Genomic DNA, 17,698 nt, shown 5'->3' with positions numbered 1-17,698 from the left:
TTTATTTTAAAAGATTCTTATGTTTTATAGATGTAAACAGAGTATTATTCTCCCAAATTGACTTAAAATTATCATGTTAACAAAATTTGCCTGCGGAACATCATGTAATTTAGATACTTGTAGCATGCACATTTGTACACAAATTTCCTTTTTATGGGATGAATAAAGAATTATCTTATTTTTTCAGCTCAAGTCTGTGTTACATTATTTTCACCGTAAAGTTTTGAAAGATGACTTTTAAGTTGGGCTCATGAAAAAAATAAAATTTTTAATTCAATTTTCCAAGTAATGAAATTGATCTAATCAAAAATAAGTATCTTTCTTGAAATGGCACCGTAACGTTGCCTGTTAACTACAAATTTTAAAAATTAATAGTATTGTTACTCCATATATTTTTTATAGATCTATTATTATCATGAATAATGACAAGCACGTGTATAGAATAAAGATAAGAGATTTATCTTTATAATGAAGTGGCAATTCGGACTCGAGTCTGAAAAGTCTTCCAATGTGCATGATCAAACACAGCGGGCAGTGGGAGGAACTAATAGAAGTAGAAAAAGAATTCAGAAGAATTTCTGTTTTGCCCATATCAGACTGACTCAGCTGATACCCCTTCTTCGAGTTATATAAGGATTGTTGCCTGTCTAATACTAACACTATCAGAATACTATTTATTACTTTGTCCTGATTTTATTTGTGCATCATGTAAAGTTGTTAGAAAAGCTTTACCATTAGACAATAGTTACTTTGACTGACTTTTGTTCCTGTATTCTTTTAAATTTCAAATTGGATTTCGAACTGATCAATGATTTTGTATTTCTCGTCAAATAAAACGGTTAAGACTACCTGTTGATGAGTACAATTCCTTTATTGCTATTTTCATTTGCATTAATCTTAAGTAATTGTCAAAATTAAAATAAATTGAAATTGAGTCCGAATACCATGATGATCACACACAAGCTTTAGAGTACGAATAGCCAGAGGAGACTGTTCAGTCTCGAGTTCAAATAGCAGCAGCCCTTTTCATAAACTGCGGATCAAAATCTAATAGAAATTTTATAAGGGAATATCAGTCTTTAAATGTTATACATGCACTTAATGAAATTGTATAAATGCATAACAATAAATAAATAATTGAAGTAAACAACACTGAACTTGATAGAAATAATATATAAAAACCATTCATTTATTTTTTTAAAAGGAAAAATGAAAAATAATAAACTTCCTTCTTCTCAGAAAACAAATCAGTCCCGTGATCAATCTCCAATGACGAAGAATCATTTATTGTAATCAGAAGGGAGGCCTTCTGAAAGCTCCTCGTGCTAAGCTAAGGGAAACAGCCCAAATATTCCCCCAACTAACCCTAGGAAAAAATAAAACCTAGTACCTTTAACTAACCCTAATAGGAAAAACAAACACCCAAGTCCAAGCACCTTACTAATGACTAACCCTAATAGAAAAAAAAATCCTCTGACCTCGAGCTAACCCTAATACTAATAGAAAAAAACAGAACTTCACCATACGAAATGGCGACGGAAAACCAAAACAATTGTCGAATTATTAGGAAAGTTCAAACTTTCACAAATCTATCAAAGTTTGTCCTCGATTTTTGTTTTGACAAATGACACATGGGAACAAACAAACGCATGGACAAAAGATCAAAGGTGAAAATACAAATTGCAAGAAATGCTAGCACGAGAAGCTTTCGGAAGGCACATCGATATCATTGTAACTTCCTTGAAGAGAGAATAACAGCTGACCTTAAAAGGGGATGACCAAGACGACGAAACTGGCAATTTCAAGAGTCAAGAATCAAAAGATAACATAAACTTAAACTTAAACTATGATAAACATCGATCATATTTCGAGATTGTGTGTCTAAGTCTAGAAAAAAATATTATATTTGAACCTCTTGCAAATCACTCTCACCCTCATCGTTTCAAACCAAGCCAATCTGAATCATGTGTTTTAAGGATACAAATCAAGTCATAAGTAAGAGAAGAGATTTACATCCTAATCTCAGGCTCTTGACACTTGACTCCATAGAGTCAGTCTCTCATACTCTGAATAATGGGAAATCCCCGATGTCCAATCTGTCACATGACAGCAAAAATATGCCTAAAATTAGAAACATTGCCTCCCACATTCCATTTCCTGTTGGTTTTATAAAAACTTTTACCGGCATTTACATCATCAATATGGAGGAATAAGAAACGTAAACACGTCTTTTATCGCAAATTAGACTCAGATATAGAGCCATCATTGAGAGAATTTGTTTTTGTTAAACTGAAGTGATTTCATTATTTTTCATAAACTTGAACCAGCCGCCGATTAGAAGAATAGAGAGACGGTTTAGGTTTAGTTTAGAGAAGAGGCAAATCACCAACAACAAAACTCCAGTCAGTAAGTTCGAGACAACACCAAGACTCAGACTCGGCTGACAGATAATAATTTACTGAATCACAAGATCATAATTTTAGAAATCAAAATAGAACAGTAAAAGGTCTTTGTGAGCATAGCAATATGGTTGACGCTGCGACAAAATCCACTTTAGCTTTAATTCCATTGTTAAAGACAAAAGCAGGTCCGAGAGATGGCGAGTCATGGATACCCCGTTTGAAAGAAGAGTATCAATCGCTAATTCAGGTAAGAGTAAGAGGAAGGCTGTGGCTATTCCGACTCGAGTCTGAATATTCTCCCATGGCTATTCGGACTCAAATTCCAATGCGCATGTGCAATCAACAGGTTATTCAGACTCAGTCCGAATTCCGAATAGTCTCCCGTGACAGTGTAGTTTTTTGTTGTTGAATTTTTAAAAAAATATTTTAATCATGGATAATTACAATTACATAAAATTGTTGCAAATCAAAATTACGATTTTAGTAACTATCAACAGGTAGTTTAAACCCACTATATTAGACGAGAAAGACACAATCATAGATCAATGGGAATTCCAGATAGAAATTAAAGTCAGTCAAAGTAACTGTGGTTAATGAAAAATGAAAGCTTTTCTAACAACATAAAATGATATCCAAATAAAATCAGGACAAAGAAAAAAACTTTGTGATAGTGTGAGACAGGCAACAGTCCTTTTACAGTCCAAAGTAGGGGTATGAGCTGAGTCAGTGTGATATGGACGAAACATCATTTCTTCTGAACTCTTTCTATTTCTTTATCAGTTCCACATTCTGCCTTCTGCCCACATTGTGTCATCCTCCCCTATGTATGCACACACGCATTGGAGTCCGAATAGCCACGGGAGACTATTCAGACTCAAGTCTGAATTGCCACTTTGTAAGAGGAAAGTAGATTTTCATGGTGATTCATTAACAAATTTTTCAAAGATTACTGAAGCTGACTTATGTCATTGCATTATGTCGTCTCCAACTAAAAGTTGTGATCTGGACCCCATAAATACTGCCATGCTAAAATATGTATTGATATAATTTTAACACCATCTATATGTATTGTAAACGATTTATTGCAGTCAGGTGTTGTACCAGACATTTACAAAGTTGCTCATGTCAAACCCCTTTTGAAAAAACCTGATCTCTAGATAACTTACTTTACTTACTTAATCCTCTTCGGGCCTTGAGGCACATAGGGCATCCACCAGACATCTCCATTTTTTGCGATCGGCTGCTTTTGCGGTGGCTGTATTCCAGGACAGGCCTGCTTCCTTTAATTCTTTCTCCATGGTCCTTCGCCAGATTTCTTTGGGTCTTCCCCGCTTTCTCTTCCCATCTGCTGTCCAGTACAAGGCTGTCTTGGGAAGTGACCCTTTCTCCATTCTGGCCACATGACCCAGCCAACGCCATCTTCTTCTTTTTATTTGGCTATCAATGCTAGTGCAGTCAGCTTTCTTTAATAGATCCACTGTTCTTATTTTTGTAGGCCAAAATAAATTAAAAATTCTTTTTAAACACTTGTTCTGAAAGGCTTCTAGTTTCTGTATTAAGGAGGATGTCATTTTCCAGCTTTCACTTCCATAAAGCAGTACACTTAAAACATTGCTCTTGTATATTTTCAGCTTTGTCTTTCTCATTATTTGCTTTGATTTCCAAAAGTTTTTCAGCATGCCGAAAGCCTGGTTTGCCTTTTGAATTCTGTGCTTGATATCGTGTTCTGCATTTCCGTCGTCTGTTATTTTGGATCCGAGGTAGGAGAACTCTGTTACCTCTTCAATTTTATGTTCATCTATCCTAATTTCACTGTCATGTTTTGGATTCACCCTAATGTCCACAGTCGAAATTTATTTTCAGTCCAATTTTCGAGGCGTTCTTGTGTAGTACGTTTAGTTTCTCTGAGGCGTCTCTGTGTGTACTGGAAACTAACGCGATATCATCTGCATAGTCTATATCTTCCAGAAAGGATGTCAGTGTCCAGCGAATGCCTCTCTTCTTACCATCAATTGTATTTTTCATGAGCCAGTCTAGAGCCAGGATAAACAGAAGCGGGGAGAGTATGCAGCCTTGTTTTACACCAGTTGTTACATTAAAGCTGTCTGTTAAATTATTACCACAGATCACTTGGCATTGGTAGTTGCTGTACATTGATTAGGTTGACTATCTTCATCGGTATACCATAATGGCGGAGTATTTTCCACAGGGACTCTCTGTGTAAGCTGTCAAAGGCTTTTTCAAAATCGACAAAAATGGTGTAGAGGGGGCTGTTCCATTCAATGCTTTGCTCCAGGATTTGTCTCAAGGTAAATATGTGGTCACTACTTGACTTCCCTTTTCTGAACCCTGCCTGCTCTTTTCTAAGAATGTTTTCAATGTGAGGTGAGATTCTTTTCAGAAGGATTCTATTAAAAATTTTGCTCGTTACGGACAGGAGTGTGATTCCACGCCAGTTAGCACAATTTCCTAGGTCTCCTTTCTTGGCTATTTTATGGATGATGCCTTTCTGCCAATCCTCTGGTATTTCTTCCTTTTCCCAAATGTTGGTGAACAATTTACTGAGAATTTTGGACATTTCTTGCGAGTTCGCTTTAAGCATTTCCGCAGTGATTTTGTCAATACCTGGGGCCTTGCCATTTTTTTGTTGTTGTATTGCCTCGTGCACCTCATGCTCAGTGATTGAACCAAGATTAACCTCTACGTCCATTTCAGCTTCTGGGATATCTGTGTAAGAAGATGATGGGTCTGGTCTGTTCAGAAGGTTTGCGAAATATTCTCTCCATCTTTCAATTTTCTCCTTTTCGTCTGTGATGACACTACCATCTTGGGATTTTAATGGTTTCTCTTGACCATAACTTCTGTTTCCCGAGAGCTTTTTTTGTGATTTTGTATAGTGTTTGTGTGTCTTGTCTTACAGCTGCATTTTCTGCTTCAGTTGCTAAATTTTCTGCAAAATCTCTTTTGTCTTTCCTTGTGGATTTTTTCACTTCTTTATCCTTCAATGAGTATTCACTGGATAGCCTTTCTTTCAGTCGGGGGGATTTAGCGTTCAAGAGATTTAGTTTGATTGATTTTCTTTGGTTAATGAGCTCCCATGACCTTGCTGATATCCAATTCTTGTATTGGATTTATTGTGTCCCAAGTGTTCAGTGGCACTTTCCTGCATGACGTGGTTGAAATCTTGGATTGTCATGTTTGTAATATCTTGTATTGCATTGAATTTGTTTCTTACTGAGATATTGAAATTGTTTTGGATATCTGGGATTTTCAATTTATCTGTGTTGAAACGATTCTCCTTCTGTTTTGCTATTTTTGTTTTCATCAATTTAGTAGGATTTTGGCTGTGACAAGATGGTGGTCACTTCCAATGTCTGCCAATCGTCTGACTCTGACATCGTTTAAGCTGCTCTTCCATTTTCTGTTGATAATTATATGGTCTATCTGACTTTCTGTTTTCCCATCTGGTGATTTCCATGTCAATTTGTGTATGTTTTTGTGTGGGAAGAAAGTTCCACCAATAATGAGGTTGTGTTCTTCACAAAATTCTGCCAGTTTGCTTCCATTGTTGTTCATTACCCCTTTGCCTTCCTTTCCAACGGACTGATTTGTTTGTGTATTGCCAACTCTAGCATTAAGGTCTCCGCTGATCATGAGCATATCATGTCTTGGAATGTTTTCAACGGCCATTCTTAGAATATCGTAAAATTCTTCTTTGTTTTCTTCATCTGAATCCTCTAGATAAAGAGAACTTAAATAACTATTGCCCTTTCTCTACACAGTGGTTTACCAGCCGGATCAGTTAGTTGAGATGCTAGGTCAAGAGGTCACTACTCTCTATCTCTTTACCTGCATGCTGGTATGGCACGTACCTGCAGTCAGTGAAGCGAGTCATCTAATTGGTCTGATAGCCAAATGACAACTATCTTAAATATTAAACTATATCACTCAGGTTATAGATTGAAATACCCTTCACACAGTGGAGTAAATATCATAGTGTATAAACCTAAAAATATGAGATTTGAATTAAGCCTATGTTTTATTGAAGAAAATGAATATATGTTTCCAAGATGTCTTGTCATTTTAAATGTAATATCCCTCGTGTGGCATCACATTTACCCTACATATCACTGTTTTGAAATGGGAAAAGGCAAATATTTACAGATAGATTTAAGTTTTGAAAAATCAAAAATCCACAAAGAAACTGAGCCCTGTTAATTTTTTTAATACAGATAAGTTTACTGCAAGAAGATTGCTCTTAGGTGTAAAGGGCATATCAATTCAATCTGGCATAATGGAGGATACTGGTTGATACTGGCACTCCTGTTAGGAGAGAGTAAACTGAGTATCAATTTATTTTTACTTCATTGTAAAAGTTGCTTCATTATTTCATACCCTACCAGTGATGGGCAGTCAGTAATTTTATGTATCAAATATTAAATGACCTATATGAACCTGCAAATTGCAGTCCTACGTCATAATTTGACATTTTGGGCAGTTACCAACATGAATGACATCATGTCTAAAAATAGCCGTGCCATTGAAGCATCATGTAACCTTTGACACAGCATTTGTAATTTGTATGTAATTATCATTTCCAATGAATATCAGCTTCTATTAGAATTTTATATATCCTTTTGCATTTTCTTTTTAAAAATGTTATCTCCACAGTATGTGAAAAACAACAAAGAGGCAGACAATGATTGGTTTCGCTTGGAGTCAAACAAGGAAGGGACTCGCTGGTTTGGTAAATGTTGGTACATCCATGAGCTGCTCAAGTATGAGTTTGACGTTGAATTTGATGTGAGTTGTATACAGCTTTTACAATTTTAAACAAAAAGTGTGGACATTTGATTTGCACAATTTCACAGTATAAACCATAGTCAAAGCAATTTTCAATATTTTTATTTTAACACCACCAGGCTTTACACAGTGAAATTTACTTTTAATTTCATACAGTGCTAGCCATTTGTCAGGTTCCTTTTTTGAGCCAACACTCTTTCAACATTTGTCACTGCCTATGGTTGGGTACCCACTCATATCTGATTCATGTGGAAAGTGCCTTACATAATGCAGGCCTGTAAATCTTCTGTCTATTGTCGGATTTCCGACGTACGATTTTGCTCTTTAAGTGCTAAAAAAAAAAAAAGAAAAAGATAATAGTAAAAATAAAATTCGTAACCCCAAAGAACAGAACCGATAAAAAAGAAAATAAAAGACTTTTATTTCGTTCCTCGAAAAAAATAGATTTTATTCCATTTCAATTTCAAATGCCGACTTTAAAAAAAAACAAAACAAAAAACTTTTTATTTGTCGCATCAAAGACAAAACATGTCGTCTATCAGTTAGCGATAATATTATCATGCCACCTACACGCTCCGATGGACGTGTATGTTTTCACTGCCTGGCTACTGTGCTACAGCCAGAGAGAGAGAGAGCTTGCGAAGTTCGCGCGAGTCGTCTTCACACACACACTCCTAGTCAGTAAATAACGCACACACAGAAGTGTGTCGAACCGGACCGGACATTTTCTCTCTATTTTGCTACTGACACACATGCATATCTCCGGTTCTTATTTCTCAGTCTCTATATTTCTTTGGTTCCGTCCCGATGTGAGACGGAAAAAAAATAATGCAAAATAATTATTTTTCTTCGAAATATATATTCTTCTTCGAAAGCTCTCACACCACCGCACCACCTCTTCTTCTTCTTCTTCTTCTTCTTCTTCTTCTTCTTCTTCTTCTTCTTCTTCTTCTTTTCTTCTTCTTCTTCTTCTTCTTCTTCTTCTTCTTCTTCTTCTTCTTCTTTCTTCTTCTTCTTCTTCTTCTTCTTCTTCTTCTTCTTCCTCTTCTTCTTCTTCTTCTTCTTCTTCTTCTTCTTGTTCTCTTCCTTTCATTTTACAACTAACTCAGACCTGGGACCTCAAATAATTGGGATTTTTTTTTTTTGATAGCATAAAATAAGGATCTCGTTATAAATAAGTAGGGGAAAGTGACATGATTTGACTAGTCAATTGACGTGTCATATCTGTGTTGTGTCCATATTTTTGTCCTGTTGTGTCTATTTTCGCGTTTCAAAAAGTTCCGACAATTTTTTCACCAACCATTTACAGGCCTGATAATGACTGGACTTAAACAATCATTGATCATCCTCAATATTCATAGGTCTCAATCTTCCGCAATATATAGCGGAAATCCATTATCCACCAGCCAAAAGAGTTAATGGGGAAGTGCCTCCTAGTAACTTTTCCCCCTCCCATTCCCTTTCTCCATTCCCTCTCCCACTTACCTTTACCGCCCCTTCTCAATCTTTGGTATTTTGTAATAATTAAGTGATGAGAAATAAAGGGTACGAAGAACTGCCCGATAAAAACACAGAATAATAATATGGCTTACCTGACACTGATATTTTTATTTATCATCTGGCACTTCTCCATACTCTTAATTTATCACCATGAACTAATTGACGACAAAAATACCATAATACTCAACTATCCTTGAAGGTATGTTTTTTTATCATTTAAGAAAAACAATAGAATTTCACCACATTCAATGAAATCCAGACCATTGGTCCTGCCCACTGTATCATTTTTTAACTGTTTGGGTTAGATTTTGCAGATGAATGGATAATAGATGTATATGAAAACACCCAGAGTGTTTTAGAAGATCATGTTGTTTTTTGTTTTTTCTTCTATCCTTCAGATACCTGTCACCTATCCAAACACAGCCCCCGAAATTGCTTTGCCTGAGCTGGATGGCAAGACGGCCAAGATGTATAGGTAATTGTTTCTATTTGCCTTAAGGCAATACCATTTTTTTTAAAACAACATGATAAATTGGTGTTTGGATAATTAGTAGATTAGATAGATAGATAAATGAGCAACTTAGTGAACATAATACCATTTGTGAATATCAAGATTTGAAAATGTGCATTTAGGGGAGGGGGGATGAGGTTAAATACCTTTTGCGTACATTATGCCATTGATCTTGAGAGGGGGGGGGGGGTGGTTTCGAAGAGTTGGTAATTTTTAGAATTCCTAATTTTAATATAGTCAGTTGTCTACTGATACAGGGTTAAGATATAAACATGATCATAATCCAGTTTATTCATCCTTTCACTCTACTTTAATCTGGTCTTTTATTGTACTGTACTTGTTGGGGCACAGGAAATACCCAGTCAGAGTCTCCAATAACATGTTTTTAATGTAAAAAGTGTTTGATATTCCGAACGCTTTCACTTTATTTCAGTCATCTGTCTTAAATAAAACTTACAATATTGTTATGGAAGGAGGGTTTGGATATAGGAAGCTCAAGTAATGACACTACCCACTAAAAGTTGACACAGAACCTGTTTTTAGATTGTACACACAAATTATTTACAGGTGCATTTATACTGATACTAAGCAGTTAGGAGCTATGGACAATAAACGGTAGTGAACAACAATGGATATGACAGCTTCAAAAACAAAATACCAAACACAGAATGTTTCGCACTCCAAATCTTTATTCGGGCAATATTTTTAAAAATGGATTTTTAATTGATGTATTGGTTTAAGAAGGGTTTTTTAAGGGTTCTGAGTCTGAAACGTTCTGTTTGGTATTTGTGACCCTCCGCCTCAAAACGGTATTAAGTCGGATTTTTCAATTTTGGGTTTTTGGTACCCAATCATAGCTTATTTTATGCTTTAAAATTTGATACCAAATTTATACAATTCTGATTATTCATTGCCGAGATATGACCGTTTGAAGTAGGGAGAGTGTGAAAACCAAATTTTGAGAAAATCGACTTTGAAGAGAGGCACCGTTTTCACGCACAGTCAAATCAATGGACAAAGATAACTCCTTAGATACGGGCATCGAAAATTTGACGAGAATAGTGAAATTTGGCATGAGCTTAGATTATACATTTAATAATGTACATACAAATTTTTGAAACAATCCAATTATTACTTTTGTAGTTATTCATTATTATGTAAGATGTTCTTAAAACAAATAAAACACTGGAAAAAATGCCGACTATTGCTCACTTTTTCAAGAATTTTTGATATTTAAATAAAGAATCAATGAAATTAGAATTATTAATGTGAAATTTTTGTCTTATTCAATAGAGAAAATAAGATTTCAAAATACCAAAAGTTAAAGAAGGGTTTATAATATGAAAGTACAGTTTTGAAACTACGTGAAGCCGGGTGGGCAGGGAAAGAATTATCAAGAAGAGGATTAGAGAGGAAGAGATAGAATGAGAGAGTAAAATACACACACACACACACACACAAACACACACACACACACACACATGTGAGAGAAAGAGAGAGAGATATAGAGAAAAAGAGGAGCGAGAGGGGGAGGGGAGAGAGACTGCTTGTGCATTAAGAGGACGCGAGGGAAATAGAATAAAGATTGAAACCTGTATAAGTGTATGTGTGTGTGTGTGTGTTTGTATGTGTGCAAGAAACAAAAGGGAGACGGAGAGAGTGAGGTAGACATGAAGAAAGGGATGGAGGCGGAGCAAAGAATTGTAGGGATAGTTTAAAGAAAGCATTTTGTTACAAAGTAAGTCATAGTCAATCAACTGGAAACCTATTGACCAATGAGATTGCAATTAAAGAAATGGGCTGGTCAAATCAATCATTGCACTGTTTCCATTTTGAGTCAGATGACAGCTTGAGGAGGAGGGGTGGGGCTTATTGTGTAGTGACTTACATTAAAACATTATTGAATCTCTCAAGTTTTCCTTAGCGTTCCACCACATTTTTCATTGTCTAAAAAGACCCCCCCCCCCTTTTTTCTTTCGGTATACAAAGAAAGCACGACAAAACGAACATCCATCTCTCTCTCTCTCTCTCTCTCTCTCTCTCTCTCTCTCTCTCTCTCTCTCTCTCTCTCTCTCTCTCTCTCTCTGATTGTCTCTCTCCCCTCTTCATCTATCTATCTATCTATCTATCTATCTATCTATCTATCTATCTATCTATCTATCTATCTATCTATCTATCTACCTATCTATTTATCCATTAATAGGTTTGCCTTTCTGTCTGTTTATCTATCCATTTCATTTTTTAGTTACACGTATTTCCATCGGGAGTTCATTACTTGTTGAAGGCTCTATTTATTATTCTGCTTTTGTACTTAAAATTAAATGTTTATCCTACAACAATCTCTGTAACTGTAAGTGTAAGATTAGGCAACTGTTGTCCTATTAAGTCTTAGCATGTCCTATAATTTCATGAATAAAAAAAGAGGGTCAATGGAGGACCCTCACCTCGATCACCAATGCAGCTAGACAAAGAAATGATAGCACGTGGTGTGTATCAAAATGCACAAACACACACATATGTAACACACGCATGCTGACGTCATGAAGCATCGCCCGAGCATTATGGCCTACAGCCACAGCGCATGTGATGAGCGTTGACCAATCAGAATCATTCATTTGTAAGGTTGGCAGGGAAAAACCTAGACTTGTTTACAGTTATTAAAGTTCATTATTGGTTGAACCATGAAATTGTGGAAACAGTCATGCTTTCTCCGAGATAGATAAAGACACGCCCTTTGCTGTGATATTTTACATCTTATTGGTGGAGAAAAAGACTCTGTATTACTAAGCCTTGGAAAGGGTGGCTCTCTGAGAGAAAGTCAACTCTCGTTTTGAATGTGTCACTGATAGTTGCATTTTTAAACTTGAAATTTATATAACTTATCGTCAATGTTTATGTTGAATTATTATGTTTTCATGTAGAAAAATGATTGTAGTTTCTGAAACAACCAAAAACTGAAATTTGATAATTTTGACCATTTCCACTTTAAAACCGGTTTTCTTCGTTTTCCAAATCCTGACTTAATACCGCTTTGAGCCGGAGGGTCACATTTAGGTCTTGGTTGAAGCTATAATATTCATTTTTGTTCATTACTAAATGTATTTATATTAGGATTATATGGTGATGGTCACTTTAATCTATCTATGTATAAAGTAAAAAAAGTCTTTCTTGTAAAATACCATTGTTTTCATTCCAGAGGGGGCAAGATATGTCTAACTGACCACTTCAAACCATTGTGGGCTCGGAATGTGCCGAGGTTTGGTATAGCCCACGCTATGGCACTAGGGGTGAGTATTGGCCATAATGGAATCTAACAATCTTTTAAACATCATTTAGATAACTTGTCAAATATCAGAGAATCCTTGTTTATTTAGCCCATCATTGTGTTCATTGAATTATGATAATGATTTGTCATGTGTCATGTCAATTTGTTGTCGAGTTTTGTGAATTACTTTTAATGGTACTGTTATTCATGTTTATGTACTGTGTGGTTTAAATATTTTCTTTAGGTGTATGGATATATCCGTTTTCAAGGGAAATTGGTGTCTGATAATAAACATTATTGTTATTATTATTATTATAATTATTATTGTTATTATTATTATTATTATTATTATTATTATTATTATTATTATTATTATTGTTGTTGTTGTTATTACTATGCTTTTTGTTATTATTATCATTATTATTATTATTATTATTATTATTATTATTATTATTATTACTATTATTATTATTACTATTATTATTATTATTATTATTATTATTATTATTATTATTATTATTATTTGATAACATGCTGATATTTGCAAATTGTGCTCGGCAACTCTTTACAATTGTTTTCTGGTATCACACGTTTATTCAGGGGCTACAAAATCACCACAACAGTCACTACATACAGTTCAAAGACCGCAGAGGTTTCTGATAAGCAGAATGAAAATTTATAATTCTATGTCTACAAATAAGTAAAATAATATAGCCCACTTTATTATTTTATTACTCCATTAACAAAAGATATTCATGAATATGAGGGTCTTGTATATTTCATGACCCTTCATAATTGTGAATTTGTTTTGTTTGTTTGTTTGTTGCTTTAGGTCTCTTCCAACACAATTGAGGTTATATGAGAGACCGCTGAAACAAAAAAACAAGCAATCTAACAAAAATAGTACAAATGTAAATCAAAATCATAACCTAAAGATATCATAAGCTAAATTATAAATAACCAAGAACAAACAGGCAGAAGATTTACAGGAAAAAAAAATATCCCCTGTCAAAAATACAATCACAAACCAAAGAAGCAGGATAGGCTAGTAAAGAGAAGAAGAAACGACATCACTATCGGATCGTACAACCATGCGAACATCATAGGTATATGATTCAAGGGTGATGCTCCCATCCAACGACATCACTATCGGATCGTACACCCATGCGAACATCATAGGTATATGATTCAAGGGTGATGCTCCCATCCAACGACATCACTATCGGATCGTACAACCATGCGAACATCATAGGTATATGATTCAAGGGTGATGCTCCCATCCAACGACATCACTATCGGATCGTACACCCATGCCAACATCATAGGTATATGATTCAAGGGTGATGCTCCCATCCAACGACATCACTATCGGATCGTACACCCATGCCAACATCATAGGTATATGATTCAAGGGTGATGCTCCCATCCAACGACATCACTATCGGATCGTACACCCATGCCAACATCATAGGTATATGATTCAAGGGTGATGCTCCCATCCAACGACATCACTATCGGATCGTACACCCATGCGAACATCATAGGTATATGATTCAAGGGTGATGCTCCCATCCAACGACATCACTATCGGATCGTACAACCATGCGAACATCATAGGTATATGATTCAAGGGTGATGCTCCCATCCAACGACATCACTATCGGATCGTACAACCATGCCAACATCATAGGTATATGATTCAAGGGTGATGCTCCCATCCAACGACATCACTATCGGATCGTACAACCATGCGAACATCATAGGTATATGATTCAAGGGTGATGCTCCCATCCAACCACCCGCTGTGAATTTGTCATCTATTTACTTTTTTTTTTTACTAAAATAGCAAGAGTGACTATTGAAATATAGCAGATGTGTTGAAACACGTTTTTATATAAAAAAAGTTTTTCTCTTACATTTATAGCTTTCATTATCAAATAATGTTATTTTCTTATTTTGACAGTTGGGCCCTTGGCTAGCCGTTGAAGTTCCAGATCTGATACAAAGAGGCGTGGTCAAACACAAAGGGGAAGGTGAAGACAAAGAGGGAGACAGCTGATAGGCTGCTGGCACTCTTTTGGGTGGAGTGTGAGGACTAAGAGATGTTTGATTGGCATAAAAGTAAAAGTGCGACAGTTTGAGCAGTCCAATGTTCATACATTTGACTGGTGTTGGATTTTCTCAAAAATGAGAATATTCTTTTAGCTATTTTAATTTTAATTTTTTTTTCTCCACTGGTGGAATATAACGTGCAACATTACAAGAACATTGATTTTCTTTTTTTTTCTTTTTTCAGCCTAAATAATGCAACTTTTAAAAAGTTTACATGGTACAATACAATAATTTGTATCCATATTTAAAGCCATGATAATGAAAATCAACCTCTGTATACTGAACTCCATTTATAGTTTTTTTTATTCTGGTATTTGATCACATCAAGTTTATCGTTAATCAGTTTCTTAAGTTGTTAACTTATCATTTAAGATTATCCTTTCCTCAATCTTTACCGTAGGTATTCCTACAAATCAGGTATTTTCACATGAAAGCGAACCAATTTAAAAAATCAGAAGGACGTTTATTTCTGCTTAGCTTGTAATTTTGATTTTATTATAAAGAGAAAATGTAAAAGATTTGAACACAGATAAAGTTCACGAAATTGAATATTTCTGATTCATCTTTACTGCCAAAGACCGGAGCAATTTATTCGAAGATATCAGATTGTCCAATGGCTTTATTTAATTGGATACGTGATACTTTTCCATAAATGTCAGTCAAAATTGAATGGTCAGCACCCAACATTGATTTTACTAACTGAAGGCAAACATTCTTGTATGTTAGAATTTTAAAATTTCATTGATTTACTTCTTTTTTTTTTTTCAATTCAGACTATGAATCCTGGACTTGTTCAATGTTTTCTTTCCCTTTTAGCAGAGTACTAGTTTATTTCATAACATTTTTAACTGATCTTTGATGCTGTGTGATAATGCAATTGCAATCTTTTTTGTGTTTTTTTTTTTTTTTTTGAAGTTTTTTAAAATGTGAATTTGAATGAGAGACTATTTATGATGTATGAAACGGCTTTTTATGGTTTAAGGATTAATAAAAATATCCTGAATAATTTTATTGAATTGTTGGTTACATTTTTGATGTTTGTCTGTTTCCTGGGAGCTGAGAACCACTCCTCAGCGCACCCAACTTGGTTAATGCTTGCTGTGGATTTTCTAGGGGGCAGCAAAGCACAGCAGTATGGTCCTTGCGGTGAACCTATGTCTACATCCTATTCACTGTGTTTCAACTTATCTGCTGTATTTCAACTTACAAAATCTCGAACAATGGGGGCATGTGTTTCAATGAAACAAAATGTAATAAGATGGAAATATCTCCCAGCAAAACACCACTAAATCCAACTTCACACTGAACAATCACATAATGGAAAAGTAACATAAAATCCACATTTGGGCATTATTATACAACAAAAAATCTAAAATGGCAAGCACACATCAACAAAATATTAAAGCAAATTCAGCGCTAGGGTTCATCATAAGGAATATCAGACATTGCCATGCAAACGTCAAAGAAACCACCTACAAAACACTCGTAAGATCAATTTTAGACTATTCCTGTAAAGTTTGGGACCCACACCTAATCGGATATAAAAGCAATTGAAGCTGTCCAGTGCCGCGCTGCAAGATTTGTCTTCAATTCAATTACTACATCCCCCATCGTCACACAGCTTGGATGGACTCCCTTACAAGACAGACGGAAAAAACAGCTAACTCTCATGTCTCATTATCAACAAAATGACGGCCATCTCACCAGAACAACTAGACATACAGCGAAATTTAAGCATTCAAAGAAAACCCGACTCAAGAACACTAAAACGTCAATCTTCAAACTCAACTATCTTAAAAAATTCATTTGCACCCTGCCCTATCAAAGACTGGAATGCTCTTCTGGAATCATGTGTGAACACAACAGATTTAGAAACATTCAAACGAAGATTTTCATAATTCTTCAGCCTAAACACCAACAATGGCTGTAATTGTCTCTCCCCGCTTGAATACAAATACTCAGAATTGAGTCGACTTGGAGTAACATTCAGATTCAGATTCATCTTAAGGATTATTTAATGGACTTTTTTTTTTCACTTAGCCTAATATGTAATATAGTCTTTATTTGAGTTTCTAAAGCGTTGAATGTAGAAGGTCAATTATTGTTTGTTTCTTTTTGGATAGGACACTGGTCTATGGCAGACTACTTTCCACTTATTCTATTAGACACGACTACTTTCAAGATTACTGCTGGACGGACAGTGGAGTCAGCAAAGATTTTGACTGCTCAAGAGGGCTGGGGAAAAAATACCTCTATGATAATAATAATGATAATAAAACGAAATGTATCTATGTTGTGTGATGTGTGTCTGCGTACGCATGAAAGCAAGAGAGATAGAGAGAGAAGGTAGAAGTAAAATATATGTTGAAATGATAATGATAATAATAATACTGCACACTTATATAGGGCCAACATTTCATGCAATATGAGCTCTAGGCACTTAAAGGAAGAATGGACCAGTGCGGTCAGGGGTGGACCACACGCGGCAGAGAGAGGAGGAAGATGAGAGATAGAGAGCCAGTGGATATTTGTCCAATCGAAACACGGGATTAGCTCGCTCGGACAGGTATAGCTGCTTGTTTACAAATAGGAAAATAAAAAGATGTTGTTACACTGCTCTTTGTTATTATTTTTTTTTAGACTGTTAGGTGCGTGTTTACATAGAAGATGTAAGGGGTTTGCTTGTTTATATAACAAATATTAAAGTTGTCCTGGACTGACCCTCTAGGAAAATGCCATCGCATCCGCATATAATGCAAAACGTGTAACTTTGTATTGAACCTTGAGAGAAAGTCTATCGTGGACTTGGACTTAAAATTGATCTTTTATACAGTGCAACATCCACTAAACGTGCTCAAAGTGCTTTACAGGGGTACCTGGCCAACAGCAACACTTAACATTTAGGACGGGACATAACGCCTGCTAGGCGATATTAGAATTTTTTCGGACAGAGACAACGCTGTTAATGGCCAGGTACTCATTTTACACCTGAATACGGTGAGAGAATGTGAGTAAAGAGCCTTTTCCAAGGACTCAACTATGGGCTGAGCGAGGCTCGAACTCAGGACCTTCCTATCCGAAGGCGAGTGTCAAACCACAAGACCA

At 35.6% G+C, this 17,698-nt stretch overlaps 2 protein-coding genes across 4 annotated transcripts in view; one reads left to right on the top strand and one right to left on the bottom strand.

Annotated features, from left to right (window-relative positions):
• LOC144960093 (SID1 transmembrane family member 1-like) overlaps positions 1-2,065 on the bottom strand; it is a 38,705-nt gene extending 36,640 nt beyond the window's left edge. For 2 of the 3 annotated variants that reach the window (XM_078893043.1, XM_078893046.1), the window contains exon 1: positions 1,933-2,065. The gene's annotated coding sequence lies outside the window, so the exon portion shown is untranslated. Of the gene's footprint in view, positions 1-1,763 lie in introns of all 3 variants that reach the window. The other variant, XM_078893045.1, reaches the window with a different exon arrangement.
• A 107-nt stretch (positions 2,066-2,172) lies between these two features.
• Positions 2,173-15,604, top strand: LOC144960094 (ubiquitin-fold modifier-conjugating enzyme 1). The gene is made up of 5 exons (XM_078893047.1): positions 2,173-2,649; positions 7,074-7,205; positions 9,104-9,180; positions 12,413-12,503; positions 14,445-15,604. Exons 1-5 carry the CDS (start codon positions 2,527-2,529, stop codon positions 14,538-14,540), a joined length of 519 nt encoding a protein of 172 aa, XP_078749173.1. The 5' UTR covers positions 2,173-2,526; the 3' UTR covers positions 14,541-15,604.
• The last annotated feature ends 2,094 nt before the right edge of the window (positions 15,605-17,698 follow it).

Source organism: Berghia stephanieae, chromosome 14 (assembly GCF_034508935.2).
Source record: "Berghia stephanieae isolate SIO BIC M18660-M18661 chromosome 14, UCSD_Bste_1.3, whole genome shotgun sequence".
Taxonomy (NCBI): Eukaryota; Metazoa; Mollusca; class Gastropoda; order Nudibranchia; family Aeolidiidae; genus Berghia; species Berghia stephanieae.
This window is presented reverse-complemented; position numbering and strand designations above follow the sequence as displayed.

Excerpts from the sequence above, each read along its gene's own strand:
- LOC144960094 (XM_078893047.1), top strand. The coding sequence starts at position 2,527 with ATGGTTGACGCTGCGACAAAATCCACTTTAGCTTTAATTCCATTGTTA. Across the intron at positions 7,206-9,103 it reads AGTTTGACGTTGAATTTGAT|ATACCTGTCACCTATCCAAA; the intron begins GTGAGTTGTATA and ends TCTATCCTTCAG. Across the intron at positions 9,181-12,412 it reads AAGACGGCCAAGATGTATAG|AGGGGGCAAGATATGTCTAA; the intron begins GTAATTGTTTCT and ends TTTTCATTCCAG.